This window comes from Coenobita brevimanus, chromosome 93 (assembly GCF_032717465.1).
Source record: "Coenobita brevimanus isolate Jiangsu-jjx chromosome 93, ASM3271746v2, whole genome shotgun sequence".
In the NCBI taxonomy this organism is placed as follows: domain Eukaryota; kingdom Metazoa; phylum Arthropoda; class Malacostraca; order Decapoda; family Coenobitidae; genus Coenobita; species Coenobita brevimanus.
The window spans coordinates 41155051-41177840 of record NC_137046.1 but is presented as its reverse complement, the minus strand read 5'-3'; the positions used below and the strand labels follow the sequence as shown (position 1 = coordinate 41177840).

Sequence of the window (22790 nt, the reverse complement as noted above, 5' to 3'; positions counted from 1 at the left end):
TGGGTAGTTTTTTATATCGGCGTGATAGCGAGATACGCTATAGCAGAACCCGTGATAGCCGAGGGTTGAGTGTATATATATATACAGTAATCCCGCATTTTTTGCGGATTTTTTGTCTACGGTTTTGCCCTCTCGCGGATTTTCTTAGCATTAATAAGTTCAACAAAAATATCCTTGAATATACAGAAAAAAAAAAAAAATTGAAATTCCCACAGCTTCCAATTGTGGCGCGGTAAACTCACGCCACCCTCTGTCCCTTTCCCGTGGCCCCTCTGCCAGTGTTACCATATCTAGCATAATTTTATTCTTTTAGCATAATTTTGATCAAATTTTCGAGTCTGGAATATTTTTTAGCATATTAGAAGTTTTAGAATCATTCTAGCATAATTTAGAATGGAATGGAATATTTTTAGAATAATTTTATAAAAGCTACAAATCAGAGAGAGAGAGAGAGAGAGACGAATAAGGTAAGAAGATGTTTGAATAGTTGGTTACTTTCAGTTTGGGCTTGGTTGGGTTGGATTAGGTTAGGTTAGGTTAGGTTTTAGGTTAGGTTCGGTTTGGTTCGGTTAGGTTAGGATAAGTTTGAGCTTTGTACTTTACCCATGAAACCTAGTTTTTTCCGATGGATTTTGGTATGATTCATTCGATTTTCAGCTTCATTTCAGTCGGAAATGACCATTTTCTGTGTTTACCTCCCTCCTTATAACCCCCGATTCCCCAAAGATCCCTCATTATTTCAGGGGGATGGGGGGGGGTCATATCTCAAAATCTGGTTATTTCCGACGGAAATGATGCTCAAAATCGAACGAATCACATCAAAATCCATCAGAAAAACGTAAGTTTCGTGGGAAAAAGCAGTATGGGTAGATACCGATATTTATCCTCTTACTGTATGTAGGTTCATTTTAATATTTTCATAGTAAACAATATATAATTAATATGTTGCACGAATATGTATAGAATTTTATCATTTAGCTTCAAGTTAGCATAATTCATTTTTTACTTGGAACAAATTTGCTCAATCTAGCATAATTTTTTCATTGCCCTAGCATAATTTCGTTGTTTGGATATGGCAACACTGCTCTCTGCCTCGCATTCTTCAGTCCACGCCTGACTGCCTTAAGTGGCTGTTATGGTTGTAACCACACCATGATATGAGCCTCTTGCCTCCCACTTGCTTTCCACATGGCCCCAGGACGTAAGCCAGCCTCACCAAAGGCTAATAATACAATTAGGAAGAACTCCAAAGTGACAAAACGATCAAGTTATGACCTTAGCAGAGAAAATTGTGTTACTGGACAAGCTAAGAAACGACCGTGCGAGTGTTTGCTATCACCAGTTAATGCATCTTTTTATTTTGTACTGTTTTGTTAATAAATGTGTAGATAATTGTGTATTACAGTACGGTGTTTACGTTTTTCCTTCATAATGGAGTATGTGCTTTCAATCTTGTAAGAAGGTATTTCGGGATGAGTATGGAGGTTTCGGGACAATTCGCAGTCACAACAAACACAAAACAATTCGCCTTCATTAATGAAGATAGCTATGGGTGACGCTAGAATATAATTCAAAGGCGACTACAGCGAGGAAGAAAAGTTAATTATTGACTAAAGGTGCCACTAATAAATAATATCCAGAACCTACGCTACTGAACATACACTTTGCTGGATCCCCCTGAAATATAGTTATTAAAGTATTGATTAATTAATAATAAGTACTGTATATCAAAGTATTGATTAGTATATTTATAGAATGGCGGGGAATCGTCCAGGGTTCGAATTGTTCTGAAGGGGAATCGTCCATGTTTTGACGGGGAATTGTCTGACGGCGAATTATCTCGCAATCAGTATGGACATGGACTGTGTGATGGGCAGCATGGTGGACACAAGTGCAAGTTTTCAATTGTTAATAGAGTATTCGCGGAATTGACTTTTCGCGGGGGTTACAAGAACGTAACTACCGCGAAATATGCGGGATTACTGTATATATATATATATATATATATATATATATATATTATATATATATATACTGAACAACCATGGGGATATTACATAACCTTGCTGAATGCCCATACTGATCGTGAACCATTCGCTTAGATGCCTATTTATCCTTACACATGCCTCACTACCATCGTAAAAACTCTTGATGGCACCTAGCAGCTTACCATCTACACCTTGCAATACATGTGTAAAACCTTCCACAATCCTTCTTTCTCTACTTTGTCGTACGCATTTCTAACCTATCTATCTATCTATCGCCAGATGCCATAATCCCGTAAGGGGTGGCCATTTGACCGAGTTATTTGTTTTACAGGGAGGGGCACTAACCCTCCACCAACCCACTTGTTGACAAGTAGGGAGCAAGTATGGTTTGGTTATATGATTACCACCCAGCGTTGTGCATGGTCTCCCGGCCTACAGGAAACCACCTGGCCTGTCACCAATTAGTATTATTATCTTCATTCTTCTGACATTATCTCTCACTTCAAGATGGCGTAAGGTAGAACCGGAAGAGATGAAAAGATAAAGTATTAATATGGAGGAATCATCAACAATTGCCCAGTAAAAGAGGTTAGTAATATGAAGAGAAGGGTAAACATTAAAATTAATCATTAAAAAAAGAAAAAAAGTTCTCAGAGAATTTATCATTTTTAAACAGATGAGGTGGAGGGATGAAGTTGAGATGCATATGAGGGAGGGGGGAGTGAGTTGGAGGGAGGGCAGTCAAATAGTGGGTGACAAAGCGACTTAGAGGCATTTTGTTGGTGGCCAACCTTTGCGGGATTAGGGCGTCAGGCTAGAGATAGATAGACGGATGGATAAAAAATGCACAAAAAACTTACTGTAAACAAAAGAAGCAGAAGAGGTTCTCCTCCATATAGTATAAAGCCCTAGATTTCAATGGCATACATTATTTATTTCTGCTACCTCCACAAATCTTACTTAACTTAGGAAGCATCTACTTCATAGTACTATACCAGGATAAAGTAAAGAATATTCTATCAGACTATAGGGCTTAACTGCAGATGGTAGGGATGGGATGTCAAACTCATAAGTTAAGAGGGACATCTTTACACAAAACGCATGAGTGAAACTTACTGCTAGTAACATCATTTTTGGGTTTGTCCTTTTTCTTCTTGTCCTGAGGTGGTGTCTGCTTCTTGGCAGGTGCCTCCGTGGTAGTTTCTTGGACTTCAGCAACAGTAACTGCTGCTTCAACAACCTGCCAGCAAAAGTACAAAATAATGACACTGTGTCTTGATGGCATAAATGAGGATGAGAACTTAAAATCTCTGTCTTGATCTATTTCACTTCTTACAATCACAGCACTCCTGAGCAAAAGGGCGATATCTGAGTAATGCAGATCAACTTACTGTTATTACAATCATTACAGTAAGCCAACGCCTCAACTGGAAAACCAAAGGCTTCATACACTGCTGTATAATAAAAAGCAGAACAATGGTACTATCAGCCAGTCAACCAGGGGCATACAAGTATGATCATTGCCTAAAATATCTAATCATCCCACTTCTATTTCAGTGAGGTAAGCAAATCAAGAAACAAGTGAGTAAGAAAGCATAAAGGCAAAACTATCAACAGATGTTTGGTAAACTGAAAAACAGTTATCAACAAAATTAAAAATTTTTAGATCCACCTCACAACCATCATCACTAACCCTTATGCCCATCTTCAGATGAGTGGAGGTAGGGTGAATATATATATATATATATATATATATATATATATATATATATATATACAATACATACATATATAAATAATATATATATATTTATATATGTAGATATAGATATATCCATCTCTATCTATCTATCTACCTATCTATATATATATCTATATATATATATATATATCTATCTATATATATATATAGATAGATAGATATAGATATAGATATAGATATATATATATATATATATATATATATATATATATATATATAAATCCTTCTACCTGTCGGTGAACCTACACTGAGTGACAAGCCAAATGGTTTCCTGTACACAAGGAAACCATTACTTCGCTGGGTGGTAACCATACTGTATAACCAAATTTTGGTGCCAGGTGGTTTAGTTGGTAATTATTGCGCTCCAGTCGGATTGAGCCAGTGAAGGTTTATATCCAAGGGGTGGTTGGGGTTGATTGCTCACATAATCCCACTCAGGGATGAGTGAGGCTGGTCACTCTCATCTTAAATGTCAGGACCAACTGCCTAGCCCCGGGCTCCTACGCTCCTCATGGGGCAACGAAGGACTGGATGATGGCTGGATGGATGGATGGATATATATATATATATATATATATATATATATATATATATATATATATATACGGTATATATCTATATATATATATATATATGGAGCCTCTGTGGTAGAGTGGTAGAGTGTGCTTTTCGTACACGGGTGAGCCAGGGTTCGCCCCCACCAGTGTAATAAACTTTAGGAGTGTTCACCCGGCCACTTACTGCATTGGCGGACACAAGGGGTGCTGTGGTTGAACCAGTGTTGCTTACTATAAAGTGTGCTTGCACCCAGTCGGCTTGCGAGGGCCGATTACACTTGGTTCACAGACTACACACACATCCAAAGCCACTCCAACACTACAGTACACTTACACGCACTTCTCACTCTACATACAATCTCTACTAGACAGCCTAGGCCACTTGGTAGAGATGCATCGGCTGTATCGTCCCGACTTCGGTCAGGATAGGCCTGTCATGCAGTGGATACTCAAACGGATGATGATGATGATGATATACTGTATCTATATATATATATATATATATATCTATCTATTTATCAATCTATCTATCTATATCCATCCATCATCATCGAATCCAACCTTGTCCCATGAGAAGCGTGGAAGCCTGGGGCTAGGCAGTTGGTCCTGACATTTAAGATGAGTGAATATATATATATAGATAGATAGATAGATAGATAGATAGATGGATAGATATATAGATAGATAGATATATAGATATATAGATGGTCATCATCATCATCATCATCCGGACCTCGTTTCCCACGTTAGGGCAGGGTGAGGAGTTGCATTGTCCAGACAGCCCAAATTTGCCCAATACAATGGGCCACGCTTCCATTCACTCATCATTCAAGCCCCAGCTGGCTCTATCTGATAAGCAAAAAACATTCACCACATTCTGTAGCTTCAAAGAAACGCATCCGAGAGTCAATCCAGACACCATCCAGTTAAAAAGGGATGCCAAACCCCTGGTCATGCACTTTTTCTCACAACATTCATCCATCTAGCTCGATCTCTTGTCAGTCCCCTAGCCTCACCAACTTCCACACCCCTCTTCCTAACACACTCATCCACCATACCTTTCCACCTTCTCCTTGGCCTACCTTACCTACTTCCTCCTTCAAATTCACTTAAAGATACCTTTTCCACCACTCTATTGTTATCCATTCTCTCCACATGACCATACCATCTCAGTACACTCTCTTCGATTCTGGTGTCCACAGACTTCTTCACTCCACATCTTCCATGAATCACATTATTTCATACCATATCCACTCTCTCTGAACTCTACATACGTTCCCCAGCAATCCCATCTCCACTGCTCTTGACAGCTCATTTTCATGCCACACCATAGTCTCACACCCTTATGTTCAAGTTGGCACTAACACTCCTTCATGTAAGCCTCGTGCAGCTGCGACACTCAAGCCTCTTCTCATCAAGGCCTTCATAGCACCAGCTACTTTCTTCCCTTATGCCACTCTACTTTCCACTTCTTTTGCACATTTTCCTCTCTTTTCTATCACTGTACCCAGGTATCTGACCTCTCTCATCCATTCCAGTCCCTCTCCATTCATGGTAACATCACACTGGGAGTCACCTTCCCTCTCAAAAACCATCACATTACTTTTTTCTACATTTACTCTCAAGGCACGACATTCACAGACATTAGCAAAACTCCACACCAGTCTACTGAATTCTTGTGTGGGATTTGCAAGTAGTACTGCATCACCAGCATACAACAAATTAGAGATATTCCATCCATCACCAATCATTACCAATGCCATCCCTCTCTCCATTACTCGTGTTTTTACTTCTCTCATCACCCCATCCATTTATATATTGAATAACCATGGGGACATCACACACCCTTGTCGAACACCCACATCGATCGTGAACCAGTCACTTTGATACCCATTTACCCTTACACATGCTTCACTACCATTAAACTCTTGACGGCACCTAACAGCTTACCATCTACACCATACATGTGCAAAACCTTCCATAAATATATATATACTGGTATACTGTATATATATATATATATATATATATATATATATATATATATATATATATATATAAGGGCTGGAGTCTATTATGAATTGAAACTGATTTAAAAAACTGGATTGGATCTGAATTGGAATTGAGAAAAATATAAAAATAAAATTACCTGAGCTGGAATTGATGTCAGTGAACTGACATGAATTAATGACTGAATTGATAAAAAAAATATTTTATACTGCAATGTGTGAATTCATTACTGTAAAATAATTAACTTACAGTACACTCAAATAAACAGTAAAATATGCAGTTTGCTATCACAAAAAAAAAAGTTAAAAATACATCAAGTGATGTAACCCGTTACATTCATAATAATTTTCATTTCAGAAACTTTTTCCTGTATAATTCATGTGTTTTCAATAAATGTATTTAAAATTTACAAGTTCAGTTCCTGTCAGTGTGCCACTGCTGGCAAGCTCTTCAGGTCAGATAGGTTCAGTTTAGGATAAAAGATTTGAGCAGCTTATGATGATCAGATATAATCCTCAGTTACTTGGACTCATTCTTGTTTTGTTTACTAATACAAAGAATTAAACAATTTGAACTTTTAGTTGGTAACGAAGGTAAATGGTTTGTGTGGCTGAGCATTTCTGATAATAAATACATAAAGACGTTAAACTGAAACCTCATTGTTATTTCTTTCCGTTAGATTAATGGTACTGGGTAAATTAAAACTGATTTTGAATTGAAAACATTTTAACTGAATGAAATATCGACCATAATGACCTGAACTGACTTGGAATTGAAGATATCTTTTTTTACGAATGAACTGAACTGAACTGGAATTGATTAATTCAAATTTTACTCTGAACAGGGATTAAATTGAAATGACAAAAATGAACTGCCCCCAAGCCTGCATATTACACACACACATATTTATATATATATATATATACATATATATATATATATACACCAGTATATATATATATAGAGAGAGAGAGAGAGAGAGAGGGCATACTAAGGGAAATGGGAAACAATCATTCAACCCTTCAGAATTCTGTTTCCACTTCACAAGCACGATCAATTGCACTGATTTTTTCCACCTGAGAGAAGCCATCCATCCATCCATCCGTCATCTAATGCTATGTTGCCCCATGAGGAGCGTGGGGGCCTGGGGCTAGGCAAGTTGGTCCTGACATTTAGGATGAGAGTGACCAGCCTCACTGATCCCTGAGTGGTACTGGTATTATGTGAGCAAAAAACCGTAACCACCCTTTGGATATAAACCTAAACAGGCTCAATCCAACTGGAGTGCCTTACTTACTCACTAAACCACCAGGTGCCATTATTTAGTTACTGTACTGTATATGGTTACCACCCAGCATAGTAAATGATTTTCTGGTGTACAGGAAACCATTTGGCTTGTCACTCAATGTAGAGTCACCCATAGGCAGAAGGAAGGGGAAAGAAAAAAGGAAAGAAAGACAGATGAGGGAGTGTGAAGTCACCTGTAGGTAGAAGGTAGAGGAAAGTATGAAGGAAAGACAGACTGAAGAGGAAAAATGCTGCTAACTTACGGGCTTTTTGGACTCTGCCTTTCCATCCTTCTTTGCTTCTTTCTCTTCTTTCTTGATGTCCTTGGGTTGTTCCTTCTTGGAATCCTTAACCTCCTTTTTGTTTTCCTTTGCCTCCTTCTTAACATCCTTACTCGTCTTGTTTTCTGTAGTATCCTTTCCATCCTTCTTCAGTTCATTTGCCTGTTTCTTGGGTTCATTGGCCTGCTTCTTGGCATCATTTGTTTGCTTCTGAGGTTCATTTATCTGTTTCTTGGGTTCATGTGCTTGCTTCTTGGAATCATTTGTTTGCTTCTGAGGTTCATTTATCTGTTTCTTGGGTTCATGAGCCTGCTTCTTGGCATCATTTGTTTGCTTCTGAGGTTCATTTATCTGTTTCTTGGGTTCATGTGCCTGTTTCTTGGCATCATTTGTTTGCTTCTGAGGTTCATTTATCTGTTTCTTGGGTTCATGTGCCTGTTTCTTGGCATCATTTGTTTGCTTCTGAGGTTCATTTATCTGTTTCTTGGGTTCATTTGCCTGCTTCTTGGCATCATTTGTTTGCTTCTGAGGTTCATTTATCTGTTTCTTGGGTTCATTTATCTGTTTCTTGGGTTCATTTATCTGTTTCTTGAGTTCATTTGCTTGTTTCTTGGGTTCAATTGCCTGTTTCTTTGTCTCTACCTTTCCATCCTGTTTCTTGTTGTCATTCATTTGCTGCTTGGAGTCATTGCTCTGTTTCTTGGCTTCATTTGTCTGCTTCTTGCTATCATCAGTCTGCTGTTTAGCTTCATTCATCCGCTTCTTGGTTTCATTTGCTTGCTGTTTTGGTTCAGCTGATGGCTTCTTTGGTTCACATGTTTGTTTCTTGGGATCATTTGTCTGTTTCTTGAGTTCATTTGCTTCCTTCTTTGCATCCTTCTTCATATCCTTTGCCTCCTTCTTAGGTTCCTTCTTGATCTCCTTTGCAGCAGGTGATTCTGGAGCTGCAGCAGTGGCCATAACCTCTGTATTTACCAACTTGCTCTGAACCTCCTCTACAGGAATCTTATGGACATTGTCATCTGGCTTCTTCTTTTCCTTTTTCTTCTGGGGTTAAAGTGAAAAGATAAAAATATCATCTAGGCACTGCATGCAAATACTGTACATACAACTAACTTGAGAGCAGAATACACATTACAGTAAACTCTCAATTATACGTCGTCGCAATATCCAGAGCTGAAGGTTCGGCTCTATTATGGCAATATCCGGTGATACTATGCAACACCCTGCGCCAAAACAGGACATAACCGGCAGTTCTATGCAATATCCGGCTATGAGGTGTATCAACCGGCTCATAAACAGTAGCCAACCGGTGCTGTATTACTGTGGTGAATCATTACTTTATTGAACTTTATGCTTAAATTTTATCTTTTACTCTGGGGAAAGTTTTTAAAATAGAGGTTCGAGACAGAGAGTGATGCAATATCCAGCTTGATGCCAAATATTGTGCCGATGGGGAGGTACTATGCAATATCCGGCATTCTACTTTAACTGGCATAGGGCTTGGCTGAATTACGGAGGATAATTGAGTGTTTACTGTATGCACTCCTGACTTGCTTAGTTTTGCCATGAAAATTCCACTGCCTTTTTATTTTTCACTCATGAACAAACTACCACATAACTGCTATACTCAAACTATATCATGTTCACAGCAATAACTACTATCTATTTATCTACTGCCAGACACCATCATTCTGTAAGGGGTGGTAATTTGTCTTTGAATTAGCTGTTTTACAGGTAGGGGCACTAAACTTCCACCAACCCACTTGCTGACACATAGGGAACATGTATGGGTTATATGGTTACCACCCAGCATTGTAAATGGTTTCCTGGCTTACAGGGAACCATCTAGCTTGTCACTCAATGTAAAGCCTCCTGAAAAAGAAAGAAGAGTAAAAAGAAATGAAAGGAAAGATGGGAGAAATAGGTAAAGAGATCGCAGACACAGAAAAAGAGTGAAAGGTGAAGGAAGAAGTAGATAGCACTACAACAAACGAGTGGATGATGGTCGCCACCACCTACCACCTACCTGACCCTTAACTCCCACCGAAAAAGATATGAAGTAAATAAGATTTACATTTCTGTCAGTGACTTCCATTAAGATTCACCTGATTCACCATTCTATAATGAAGATGCACAATACCAGATTCACCAATCTATAATGAATATGCACAATACCATATTCACCATTCTATAATGAATATGCAGATCAATCAATTAGTACTATACCGGGTATATACACCTTATGCTCCACAAAAAGTTGTAGTCATCAATGAAATTTAGCATGTCCACATGGGGATTGGTGATTTAAAGCAAAGTTGCTGAACATTTTAGGATATAAATAGCTGCTTTGCAGAGCAGCAGAACTGTAACCAATGTTTGTTCATATTTATTTTTTTTAATGAAGCAAAAAATCTACTGCAAAGCAAAAGACTGAGGAGAAATGCATATACAGTATCAACATCTGCATCACCTCGTTTGTCTCATTTTGGAAAAGGAATTCAAGTCCTACCCTACCTTCACATGATTATCATAAAAACAGCTTCCATTTTCATCAGTGCCTTAATTTACATTCAGTAACATCTAGCTTTACCATATGGCTGGAGACAGTAGGTCTGGCTTATTTACATACAATTAAACCTTACTATAACAGACTAATTGGGGCCCAAGCCATTCTGAGAGAAAAAAAAAAATCTACATATGCATGTTGGTGGTTCCAGCCTGTCAACTACAGTGCTCGACAAAAGTACTGCGCTCCTATGTCAAGGCGTGCAATACTTTTGGTGAAAAAAGAATCACCCTTTTTTGGGAGAAAAAATTTAGCCATAAGTTTTGGGCGTTAACATGACGTCACGGCAGCCTAATGCCTTACTGCGCGCTGGTTGGCTGGCGCCTCTGTTGCCTGCGGGCTGCATGAGAGAGAGAAACCCAGCCGCTCCTCCCTCTATTGTTACACCATTTTTTACCTAGTGAACCACGGTGTTTTGGCTTTCGCTACTTTAATATGGCCTCTACCCGTGAATTGTCTAGTGAAAGAATATCACAGATCATTGCTCTAAAGGAGGCAGGCCACCCCACGAAGGAAATTAGTGATTTGGTTGGTGTGGCTCGGTCATCAGTGCGGAGGTGGTGTGCCCGTTACCGAGTGGAAAATAGTGGTAACGTTCCTACAAAGAAACCACGGTCTGGTAGGCCCAGGAAAACTTCCCAGAGGTTTGTTAATGTGTTAAAACGTGCAGTGGAGTCTAATCCTCGTGTGACTGCAAGTAAAATTAAGGAGAGCAACCGGGAAGTGTTTGGCGAGGTTTCAGTACGCACTGTTTCTCGAAGAGTCTACGAACTTGGTTACACAAGCCACAGGCCTGTGAGAAAGCCTCTTCTTACACGTAACCAGCGACTTCATAGCCTTGCCTTTGCGCTACCTGGAGTGAGGACCAATGGTTGTCAGTGTTGTGGTCTGATGAGGCAACGTTTACCGTTACCTGTAATCGAAGAGCGCACGTGTGCCGGCACAGAGGTAGTGACCCACTTGACCCCCGTTACATGGAGGGCACAGTTAAACACCCTGACTACTAATGGTATGGGGTTGTTTCTCCAGTACGGGGTTGGGGAAGCTTGTTGTACTTCCCAGGAACTGCAGAGTGAATCAGGACGTTTACCTGGAGCTGCTTTGTGATCATTTACTTAAGTCCTTCAAGCTCACAGGTGCATGAGTGTTTCAGCAGGACGGTGCACCTGCTCATAAAGCCAAATCTGTCACCAACTGGCTTCGTGACTGCGAGGTCTCCTTCATGAAAGACTGGCCAGGCAATAGCCCAGACATCAACCCGATAGAAAACCTCTGGTACCTCGTAAAGAAGAATCTCCAAGGGAAGGACGCGAGCTCTCTGCCTAAGCTGGAAGTAGCCATTCGTGAGTCCTGGGCACACGTATATCACCCCAGCACCTAAGGAACCTCACCCTTTCACTTCAACGACGTCTCAGGTCCGTGAAGAAGCGCAAAGGAAACCCTACCAAGCATTAAAGGTAAATATAATGCATTATTTACATGTTTTTTCCATAGCTGAAAGGTTTGTTTTGTTGGAGGGGTGCCGAGCGCACAATACTTTTGTAGAGCACTGTATGTGTTATGAATGTAGACAAAGATCTGTTATCAGTTCTCATTTGCATCTAAGCATCTCTTTTGCTCTCCATCTATCTATCTATTGCCAGACGCCTTACTTCCATAAGGGGTGGCCATAAACAAATCGCCTCAATGTCACCCTCTACCCCACCATTTCACTGCCCTCCTCCCAGCTCACATCTCCCTCTCTCATATACCTCTCTATTTTATCCCTCCGCCTCATCCTCAGCCTCCCCCTCCCTCTTCCCCCCTCCACCTCACTCACACTCTCCTTAGTCTCTCACTCTCCATGTGGCCAAACCACCTCAATGTATTTCTCCTTGCATTTTCTATCACATCCACATCCACACCACAATGCCCCCTTCACATCCTCAATTGTCAAAATGTCTCTAACTCCAAATGCTCCTCTTAAATAACTCATTTCCACTCCTCTCACTCTTGACCTCCATCCTTCCAACAAGGTCCAAGTTGCACTTCCATGCGTTACAGTTGGTATCACAATACTGTACTATTGTGCACAGACTTTTTTTTTTTACTTCCATGCTAACTTCCCTATTTTTTGTCACTGCTTTCGAAGAACCAGCAACCTTTCTTCCCAGCTGTACCCTTTCAAACACTTCACCCTCCAAACTTTCATCCTTACTCATCTCATTACCCAAGTACAGTGGAGTCTCTTTTATCCGAAAATCATGGGACTTTCAAAGTTTTGTTTAATCGATTTTTTGGGATAAAAGATACTGTAATAATATGTAGGATACAAGGGAACAGTATTGTACTCAATCATCACCCATTTCTGGTGACATCTAGCCCACCACCACTATCAGCACCCCAAAATCCACTCAACCATCAACAAAACACTTAATACACTGTAGTAACTACTTATGTAACTGCACTTTTGTAACTGTAATAGAAACTGTCAACTTAAATTTTCACTCAAATAAACTTAAATAAACCTTCACCAAAACAATTACGTAATTCACTGTAAGCAATTCGAACAAATAAAGTCTTAAACCTAATTGTTTTTTCATATTTTCTGTTTCCTCATTCAATCATTTCCACATCATCTAAATCCTCCGAGGTGGTGGATGGGGGCTGGCACAACCAACGCCTGCTCTAGTGACTACCGGAACAACTGAGTAGCGCAAAACAAGCCTGCCGTGTTTGAATTTTCGGATAGATTTCAGATGTTTGCAGTTAATCGAAATGTTTTAGTAAAACTTATGGTTAATGGCATATTACGGTTAAAAGAATCTCCGATAAAAGAGACTCCACTGTACTTCTATCTATCTATCTATAGCCCGACACCCTAATCCCGCAAAGGGTGGCCGCATACAAAATGCCTCCAAGTCGCTCTGTCACCCACCATTTGACTACCCTCCCCCCAACTCACTCCCCCCTCCCTCATATACCTCTCAACTCCATCCCTCCACCTCACACGTTTTCCATTTCCTCCTCATCCAACCTCACTTTACATTCACTGACTTCATATGCAATTTAATTTCTCTTGAAGGCCATGACTTTACTCTTCCCTACAGTCACCTTTAAATTCTGTTCCTTACACACTCTCCTAAGCTCATTCACCAAGTTTGCAGTTCTCCTTCATCATCAAAAAAATACACTGTCATCTGCGCACAAGAGTACACGAACTTTCCAAAAGCTGCCCTCTCTCATCAGGGTCACTACAACATCCACTGTCCTACCTTGTATCTATTTCATAACCCCATCCATATACAGACTGAACAACCATGAAGACATGGCACATCCTGTTTCAATCCAACATTCAAACAGAATAATTAACTCAGTTCACTATCTACATGCACTGCAGCCTTAGCACGCTCATACACACTCTTCACAGCATTCAACAACTCCCAATTTAATCCATCTATCCTTAATATTTTCCACATTCCTTTCCTATCCACACTGTCATATGCTTTCTCCAAATCCATGAAGGCTGCATACAGCTTCTCTCTTTTCTCTAGAAACTTTTCCACTTAAGACCAAAGGAAGAATATCTGATGTACACAACCTCTTCCCTTCCTAAAACCTCCCTGTTCTTCTCCAACTAATTCCTCTGTTATTTCCCTAACTCTGTCAAGAAGTATCCTACCATATACTTTTCATATTACACTAAGAAGACAAATGCCCTTATGATTACCACACACTTTATTCCCTTTTCCTTTGCCGTCGTCGTCGTCATCATCACCATCATCATCCAATCCTGTGTCACTCTATGAGCAGCGTAGGAGCCCGGGGCTAGGCAAGTTGGTCATGACATTTAAGACAAGAGTGACCAGCCTCACTCATCCCTGAGTGGCATTACAAGAGCAATAAACCCCAACCACCCTTTGGATACAAACGTGCATAGGCTCAATCTGACTGGAGCACCTTAACCCCTTAACCCTGTGCTCAAGGTTTGGAGGCTTACCCTCTCAGCCTGGGATAATCAGTGATGTTTGCCCTGTTTTCAAGTCTTTGGAGAGAGAGAGAGAGAGAAAAAAAAGTTAAGAGTGAAAACTAAACAGATAATGGTGGTGGGTGGCAAAGGGGAGGAAGTCACGTGTCACCATCATACTGAAACGTATACACACGCAAAACACCCGCGATTTTTCACATTATTATTACTTTATGTATATGTATCCATCCATCCTCAACCACTGCAGGACCGGCCTATCCATACCAAAGCAGGGACGATATATATATACCTATCTATCTATCTATTGCCAGACGCCTCAATCCTGTTTGGGGTGGCCACAAACAAATCGCCTCCAAGTCGTCCTGTCCCCCGCCATTTCACTGCCCTGCTCCCAACTCACCCCCCACTCTCTCATAAACTGTACCTCCCCACCCCATCCCTCCATCTCATCCTCAGCCTCCCCCTCCCTCTTACCCCTTCCACCTCACTCACATACACTCTCTTCATCAGTCTTTCACCCTCCATCCTCTCCACATGGCCAAACCACCACAGTGTGTTCCTCATAACACTTCCTATCACATCCACATCCACACCACAACGCTCCTTTATATCCTCATTCGTCAGCCTGTCTCTCCATGTGACTCCACAGGCTCCTCTTAAATAACTCATTTCCACTGCTCTCACTCTTGACTTGTGTCCTTCCAACAACGTCCAAGCTTCACTTCCATATGTTAGAGTTGGTATCACAATACTGTCATGTAGTAACTTTTTCACTTCCATGCTCACTTCCCTGTTTCTTATCACTGCTTTCAAAGAACCAGCAACCTTTCTTCCCTGCTGTACCCTTTCAAGCACTTCACCCTCCAAACCTCCATCCTTACTCATCACACTACCCAAGTACTTAAACGTACTCACATTTTCCAATTTCTCACCATCCAACCTCGCTGTACATTCACTGACTTCACCTCACTCAAAGACCATCACTTTACTTTTCCCTACATTCACCTTTAGATTCCGTTTCTTGCACACTCTCCCAAACTCATCCATTAAGCCTTGCAGCTCCCCTTCGTCTTCACTCAACAACACAGTATCATCTGCAAACAACAGTACAGGGAATTTCCAAACACTATCCTCTCTGACCAGGGCCACTCCAACATCCACTACCCTACCTTGTACCTCTTCTATTACCCCATCCATGAACAGATTGAACAACCATGGAGACATGACACATCCCTGTTTCAACCCAACCTCCAAAGAGAAAAATTCACTTAGTTCACCATCCACACGCACTGCAGCCTTAGCACCATCATACATACTCTTCACAGCATTCAGCAACTTTCCATCTACTCCATATATTCTTAATACTTTCCACAATCCTTGTCTATCCACCCTGTCATATGCTTTCTCCAAATCCATGAAAGCCGCATACAACTTCTTTCCCTTCTCTAGAAACTTTTCCACTAAAGATCTAAGAATGAATAGCTGATGTACACAACCTCTTCCCTTCCTAAAGCCTCCCTGTTCTTCTCCAACTAATTCCTCTGTTCTTTCTCTAACTCTGTCAATAAGTATCCTACCATACACTCTTCCTATTATACTAAGAAAACAAATGCCCCCATGATTACCACACACTTTTTTTTCCCCTTTTCCTTTGTACATGGCAATATTATACCTGACTTCCAATCCCCTGAGACTCTACCTTCCTCTTGGGCCAATCTGCACATCTTCCATATCCAATCTACTACTATCTCTCCCCCATGCTTCAGCATTTCACCATACACTCCATCAATTCCTGGGGCTTTCCCCATTTTGACTTTCTTCATTGCCTCCACAACTTCCATCCTACTGATTTCTTCCTCTCTTCTCACATCCCTCCTCCTCCCAGCCATTCCCCGGCCACTTATACTCACATTACTTTCATTCTCTATGTTCAGCAATTCCATAAAGTGTTCTCTCCTGCTCACTTTTTCTCCCTTCTCCCCAAGTAATCTACCATTTTTATCTTTGACTCCCTGATTAACTTCCTTAACACCCTGTCTAACTCTCTACCACTTTCCAGAACATCTTCTTACATGTATGATACAGATAGGGGAATACAAGATTTTGTCTTCCTGGGTGGTTTTTAGCCAAAAAGGAAAATATCAGCCAACCTTCTCGTGAGCACTCAGTCCTCCCCACCCACTCTTGTCGGTGTGTGTCATATGCCAGGAAATATAGCAGAGTACATATTTATACATAAGACAAAACAAAGATGGGTAAGCTAGCAGGGAGATCAAGAACAGGGGCTAAAATTTTTAAAGAATATTGCAAATCTGGTGTTGGCTATAATTAACACTATTCTTTGCCAATGACGCACTAACGCGTCAGTTGTTTGCCAACCAATTCCAGGCCAATGATGTGCTGGTGTGTCATTTGTTGGAGCGATTTTTCATGGCTCAAATACATGACACAACAATTTGGTGAACACAGGCAACACAGCTTCATTTTCTTAGAAACCATCCTTGGCCCAGGAACGGGGTAGAAAAGTTACACAAGGCTGGCCCGGGAAAGTGTTAATTAATTTCTGTGAGGATGAAGTGTTACAGTGAACTACCATAAAAGCATGGGTGGTGCAAATGATTACAGTACTGGTAATTAGAATGAAAATTCTTGAAGATATTGTGAACACTATCAAGGAGAGTTGGCATAAAAGAAATGCAGCTTAATGTGGTTCTATGCTTTGTCAATATTTTTTTTTCCCCTTGAACTTCCACCCCCAAATTTAGGTACAGTAGACCCTCACTATAATGGACCCTGGTATACTGGATATCAGATTTAATGGACACTATGAAACCCACCGTACTTGTTGGCTATACCGAACAACATCCATTACGTGGGGCACAATACATGTGTTTCCTTCTCTCTTTACTCCACTGGAACTGCCCTCTCCCCATCGTGATTATCGAGTTGGAATAAGTGACTACAGTAATACTATACTAGTGATGAAATGCTGTGGCAAGGATGTGAACTCAGATGCAAAATGGTGAAATTATGGGTCGTTAGTGTAAAACTGGTAAAGTTTACATTCTTAATACAGTACTAGAAAATGCTATTGTACTCATTTACTTTCAAACATGTGCTTGATATCTGACCTCAAGGGAGGGACCCTTGGATACTGCTGACTATTGGCTGTAACGAGACTGGCTTTCCCCCAATTAGTCCATTACAGTAAGGGTCTACTTTTGTTAACCATACAATACAGTACTTTTAAAAGTATATAATGTTTAGTACAGTATTGTTAAATACAACTGGAATGGGAAAATGCACTACTGTACAGTACATCTTTACATTCTCCAGGTGGTCAGCTGGGTATTTATGCCTATGAACATATTATGTATCAAGAATCCATATAAGCAGGATGACTGTATTACAGTGAGTTAACCATGCAATACAGTACTTTAAAAGAGTATAATGTGTAGTAAAGTACTGTTAAATACAACTGCAATTAGAAAAGGTACTACTGTACAATATAGCTCTACATTCTCCATGTGGTCAGCTGGGTATTTATGCAAAACGACAGGCTGTGGCACAAAAGATGAAAGCATACAATGAATGGATGAGAAATAGGGAAGTGAAAGAAGTTGAGAGGTGGAAGAGAAAGTTATATGTAGAAAGGAAAACAGAGGTGAAAAGATTAGTAAGGGAGAGTAAGAAGAGAGCGGATGAGGAATTTGGAAGGAAATTGAGTGTAAAGTGGAGGGACTGTATGAAAATGTTCTGGAAAGAGGTGAAGAGAGAAAGGGTGGCAGTGAAGTTAGTAGGGGAGTGAAAGATAAAAATGTTAGATTACTAGTGGAGAAGGGAGAGAAAGTGAGCATATGGAGAGAACACTTTAAGGAGTTGCTGAACATAGATAACGGAAGTAATGCGAGTATAAGTGACTGAGGAATGGCTGGAAGAAGGAGGGAGGTGAGAAGACAGGAAGAAATCAGTATGATAGGAGTTGTGGAAGCAATGAAGAAAGTCAAATTGGGGAAAGCCCCAGGAATTGATGGAGTGTGGTGAAATGCTGAAGCATGGGGGAGAGACAGTAGTAAAATGGATGTGGAAGATGTGCAGATTGGCCTGGGAGGAAGGTAGAGTCCCGGAGGATTGGAAGTCTGGTATAATTATTCCCTTGTACAAAGGAAAAGGGGAAAAAGAAGTGTGTGGTAATCAAACGGGCAGTTGTCTTCTTAGTGTAATACGAAAAGTGTGTGGTAGGATACTTATTGACAGAGTTAGGGAAATTACAGAGGAATTAGTTGGAGATGAACAGGGAGGCTTTAGGAAGGGAAGAGGTTGTGTAGATTAGATATTCATTCTTAGATCTTTAGTGGAAAAGTTTCTAGAGAACGGAAAGAAGTTGTATGCGGCTTTCATGGATTTGAAGAAAGCATATGACAGGGTGAATTGACGAGGATTGTGGAAAGTATTAAGAATATATGGAGTAGATGGGAAGTTGTTGAATGCTGTGAAGAGTATGTATGATGGTGCTATGGCTACAGTGCGTGTGGATGGTGAACTAAGTGAATTTTTCTCTTTGAAGGTTGGGTTGAAACAGGAATGTGTCACGTCTCCATGATTGTTCAGTCTATACATGGATGGGGTAATAAAAGAGATACAAGGTAGGGCAGTGGATGTTGGAGTGACCCTAGTGAGAGAGGGTAGTGTTTGGAAACTCCCTGTAATGCTGTTTGCAGGTGATACTGTGTTGTTAAGTGAAGACAAAGGGGAGCTGCAAGGCTTGGTGGACGAGTCCGAGAGTGTGTGTAAGAAACAGAACCTAAAGGTGAATGTAGGGAAGAGTAAAGTGATGGTCTCTGACAGAGGTGAAGTCAGTGAATGTACAGTGAGGTTGGATAGTAAGGAAATGGAAAATGTGTGCGCGTTAAAGTACTTGGGTAGTGTGATGAGAAAGGATGGAAGTTTGGAGGGTGAAGTGCTTGAAAGGGTACAACAAGGAAGAAAGGTTGCTGGTTCCTTGAAAGAAGTGATAAGACACAGGGAAGGGAGCATAGAAGTGAAAAAGTTACTGCATGACAGTATTGTGATACCAACTCTAACATAAGGAAGTGAAGCTCGGACATTGTTGGAAGGATACAATTCAAGAGTGAGAGCAGTGGAAATGAGTTATTTAAAAGGAGCCTGTGGAGTCACATGGAGAGACAGGCTGACAAATGAGGATATAAAGGAGTGTTGTGGTGTGGATGTGGATGTGATAGGAAGCATTAAGAGGAACACACTGAGGTGGTTTGGCCATGTGATGAGGATGGAGGGTGAGAGACTGATGAGGGGAGTGTATGTGAGTGAGGTGGAGGGGGGGAGAGGAAGGGGGGGAGAGGAAGGGGGAGGCCGAGGGGGAGATGGAGGGATGGAGTGGAGAGGTATATGAGAGAGGAGGGTGTGAGTTGGGAGCAGGGCAGTGAAATGGCAGGGGACAGGATGATGTGGAGGCGATTTGTGTGTGGCCACCCCGTACGGGATTGAGGCGTCTGGCAATAGATAGATAGATAGATAGATAGACATATTATGCATCAAGAATCCATATAAGCAGGAAGACTATTACAGTGAGAACATATTAAATTATTCAATTCATACAAGCAACTTTTTTAATACAGTGTTCAGTTGATGGGAGCTTCCTGTATTGGATAAAGTTTGTGAAAAGAACTGAATGGTATTTATGGCATTTATGGATCTGGAAAAAGCATATGACAAGATAAAAAGTGTGATTATGGAAGGCTTTGTGAATGTGTGGTGTGAAGAGAAAGTTGCTGAATGCCATCAAAGAGTTTTTATGATAGCAGAAAGCCTATATATGGGTATGTGGGCTTTTGAGTGAGTGGTTTAAGATTAGTGCTGGAGTGAGACGAGGCTGTGTGATGTCCCATGGCTGTTCAACATAGATGTGGATGGGTGTATGAGAGAGGTAAGATCTTGAGCAAGTGATGATGCTAATAATGAATGGTGCATTACATCTGAAGTATGCACATAATGCTGTGTTGCTTGCCGATAGTGAGCAAAAGCTTGGAAGATCGGTGCAGAGTTCTGTGAATGATAGTGTCAAGCCTTTCATTGAAAGTAAATGTGAATAAAAGCAAAGTGATGTGATGACAAATGATGAGTTTCCAATTAGTGAGGGACTAAGTACCTGCATACAATGACAGGAGCCAGGAAAGTGGGCAAAAGAAGCAGTGTAGCATAAGGAATGAATGTGAATGCTGCTTTAAAGAACCTGACAGGAAGCAAGAGGTCTGAATGTGGAGGCTTCATGAGGTTTGCACGAATTTTTACTGCCTCAGAAACATATGGGTCTGAGATTCTGATGTGGTGAGAAAATGAAAAATCAAGGTATGAGCAGTGGAAATGAGATTATTAAGGTGTGGTGTGTGGAACATCCATAGGATAAGGAATAACATTATATATGAAAGACGTGGAGTAAGGCCATCTGTGGACATGAAGTGTGTGTGCTTACATGGTATGGTGATATGGAGAATGAGTGTATATAGGTTCCTGAAAATAGTGTATCTGAGTGAGTCTCGTTGTGGAAGGAGGCATAACAGGCCATCACGAAAGCTGACACGTGGTAAATGAATTCATGCAAGCAATGTATGGAGGTTGGTGAGGTTTGAGATGATGATGATGATGATGATGATTATGATGCATTGCTAAATTTTTGGGTGGGGGTTGAAGCCAAAAGTGCTCATGACATTCTAAGCTGGATGTGTACACAATATATTCAATACTGTTGCTTGAAAACTGTGGCTGTGCTTAGCTGACAGACAAAGATGTTATTATAATAAAAATAAACAAAAATGAAAAATTCCACTGAGAAAAGCCAGAGAAGAGGTGACAAAGACAGAAGCTTAAGAAGTCTAACTATTGAGCCACAGGTGCCCACACAAGATGGAATCCCCAAAGGGAGCCATCACTAGAGATTATATAAAATTGTAAAGTCCTCTATCCCAATTTCCCATGTATGACAATCCACATAAAAGCAATAAAATACATGATTAAAAACATTTCATTAAAAATACATGATTAAAAACATTTCATTAAAAATACATGATTAAAAACATTTCATTAAAAATACATGATTAAAAACATTTCATTAAAAATGAACTACTGTTTTAATTAAACAGTAGTTCATTTTTATCACTCTAAGATGTAGTGAAACTCTGCACATCATACTAAAGCCTAGCCAACATCCTAGTTTCCAAAAAGAGAGTACAAGAGTATCACCATTTATTTCTTTTTTTCCTCACTTTGAAATTGTAACCCCCACCTGCTTATTCAAGGATTTTATTAACTGTTCTTTCAATTTTAACTCACCTTTCTCACACTCCATCACCATATAAATATGCATATTACATACGGTTGAGCTTATGGCCAAAACAACAAAAATAATACATTACTGCACCTGGACGGGCTGAGGTGAAGGTTCTGGCTGAGACTGGTGCTCTGGTGGTGAGGGAGGTCGGGGGGTGGGTGTTGAGGGTGCTGATTCTGGCTCAGTCTCTGGGGAGGCTAGGGAAGCAGATGGTTCTCCTTCATCCTTCTTGGCTTTTGCTTTTTTCACCTTCAGAATTAAATAAATTAATTAATGGGTCTCCATGCCATTAGTTCAAGCACAGGCAAGCATCAGTGCTTTCCATGGATGCATTGAGTCTCTCTCTACACCATCAGAGCTGTTGCCAATCCCTGCCACGCCATAGTTGCCAAATACCGTGTATTTATTAATTCAATTCTCATTTGTAGCTCAGCATCGGAGGATTCATGCCCGTCTACCTCCCATGTGCTGGTGACTTACCGCTGCCCTCACACCCACCCAAGAGGCATAAAGCACAAAAGGACAAGGGTGATGAAGTGTTCGAGTTCATAATGACAGTCTGATGACAAAAAAATCAACTTAACATTAAAATAAACAGCTCAAAAAAGTGACTTGGGGAAGATAATTGAGCTGATAAGACTTAGCGCAGTGGGGGGGTTTTAAAGAGCACATTGGAGCCTACCCTGGAACCCCTGTTACCTGCGTATAGACAGACATGCAGATGCCATGTCCATCTGTGAACCAAACCTTCAAACCATTCCCCATGCCTTGCCCTGGAAAGGTTCTGTCAACTACAAGGGAACATCAGTTCACTACACAGGACAGGCTTGTGGGGGCAGCTGCTTGCCTATGGTTGATGAGTCTGCTCAGTAAGACAGACTGGAGTTGATCAAAAAAAAATATATTCATTCTCATTTAAGAAAATGAGTTCACAATGCCATCTCTGAATATATATCATTTACAACAGAACTTAAAGGCACAGTACACAAATTTATAAACCATGCAAAAATTACAAGGTATA

The 22790-nt window shown here is 40.6% G+C and overlaps 1 protein-coding gene across 8 annotated transcripts in view; it reads right to left on the bottom strand.

The window, feature by feature from the left end:
• Positions 1-22790, bottom strand: part of LOC145412514 (uncharacterized) — a 194042-nt gene that overhangs the window by 149498 nt on the left and 21754 nt on the right. For all 8 annotated transcript variants that reach the window (XM_080282401.1, XM_080282402.1, XM_080282405.1 and 5 more), the window contains exons 3-5: positions 21860-22018; positions 7868-8932; positions 3105-3228 (exon numbers count right to left, since the gene is read on the bottom strand). In XM_080282401.1, the coding sequence (XP_080138527.1) occupies positions 3105-3228; positions 7868-8932; positions 21860-22018 (1348 nt within the window). The remainder of the gene's footprint in view (positions 1-3104; positions 3229-7867; positions 8933-21859; positions 22019-22790) is intronic.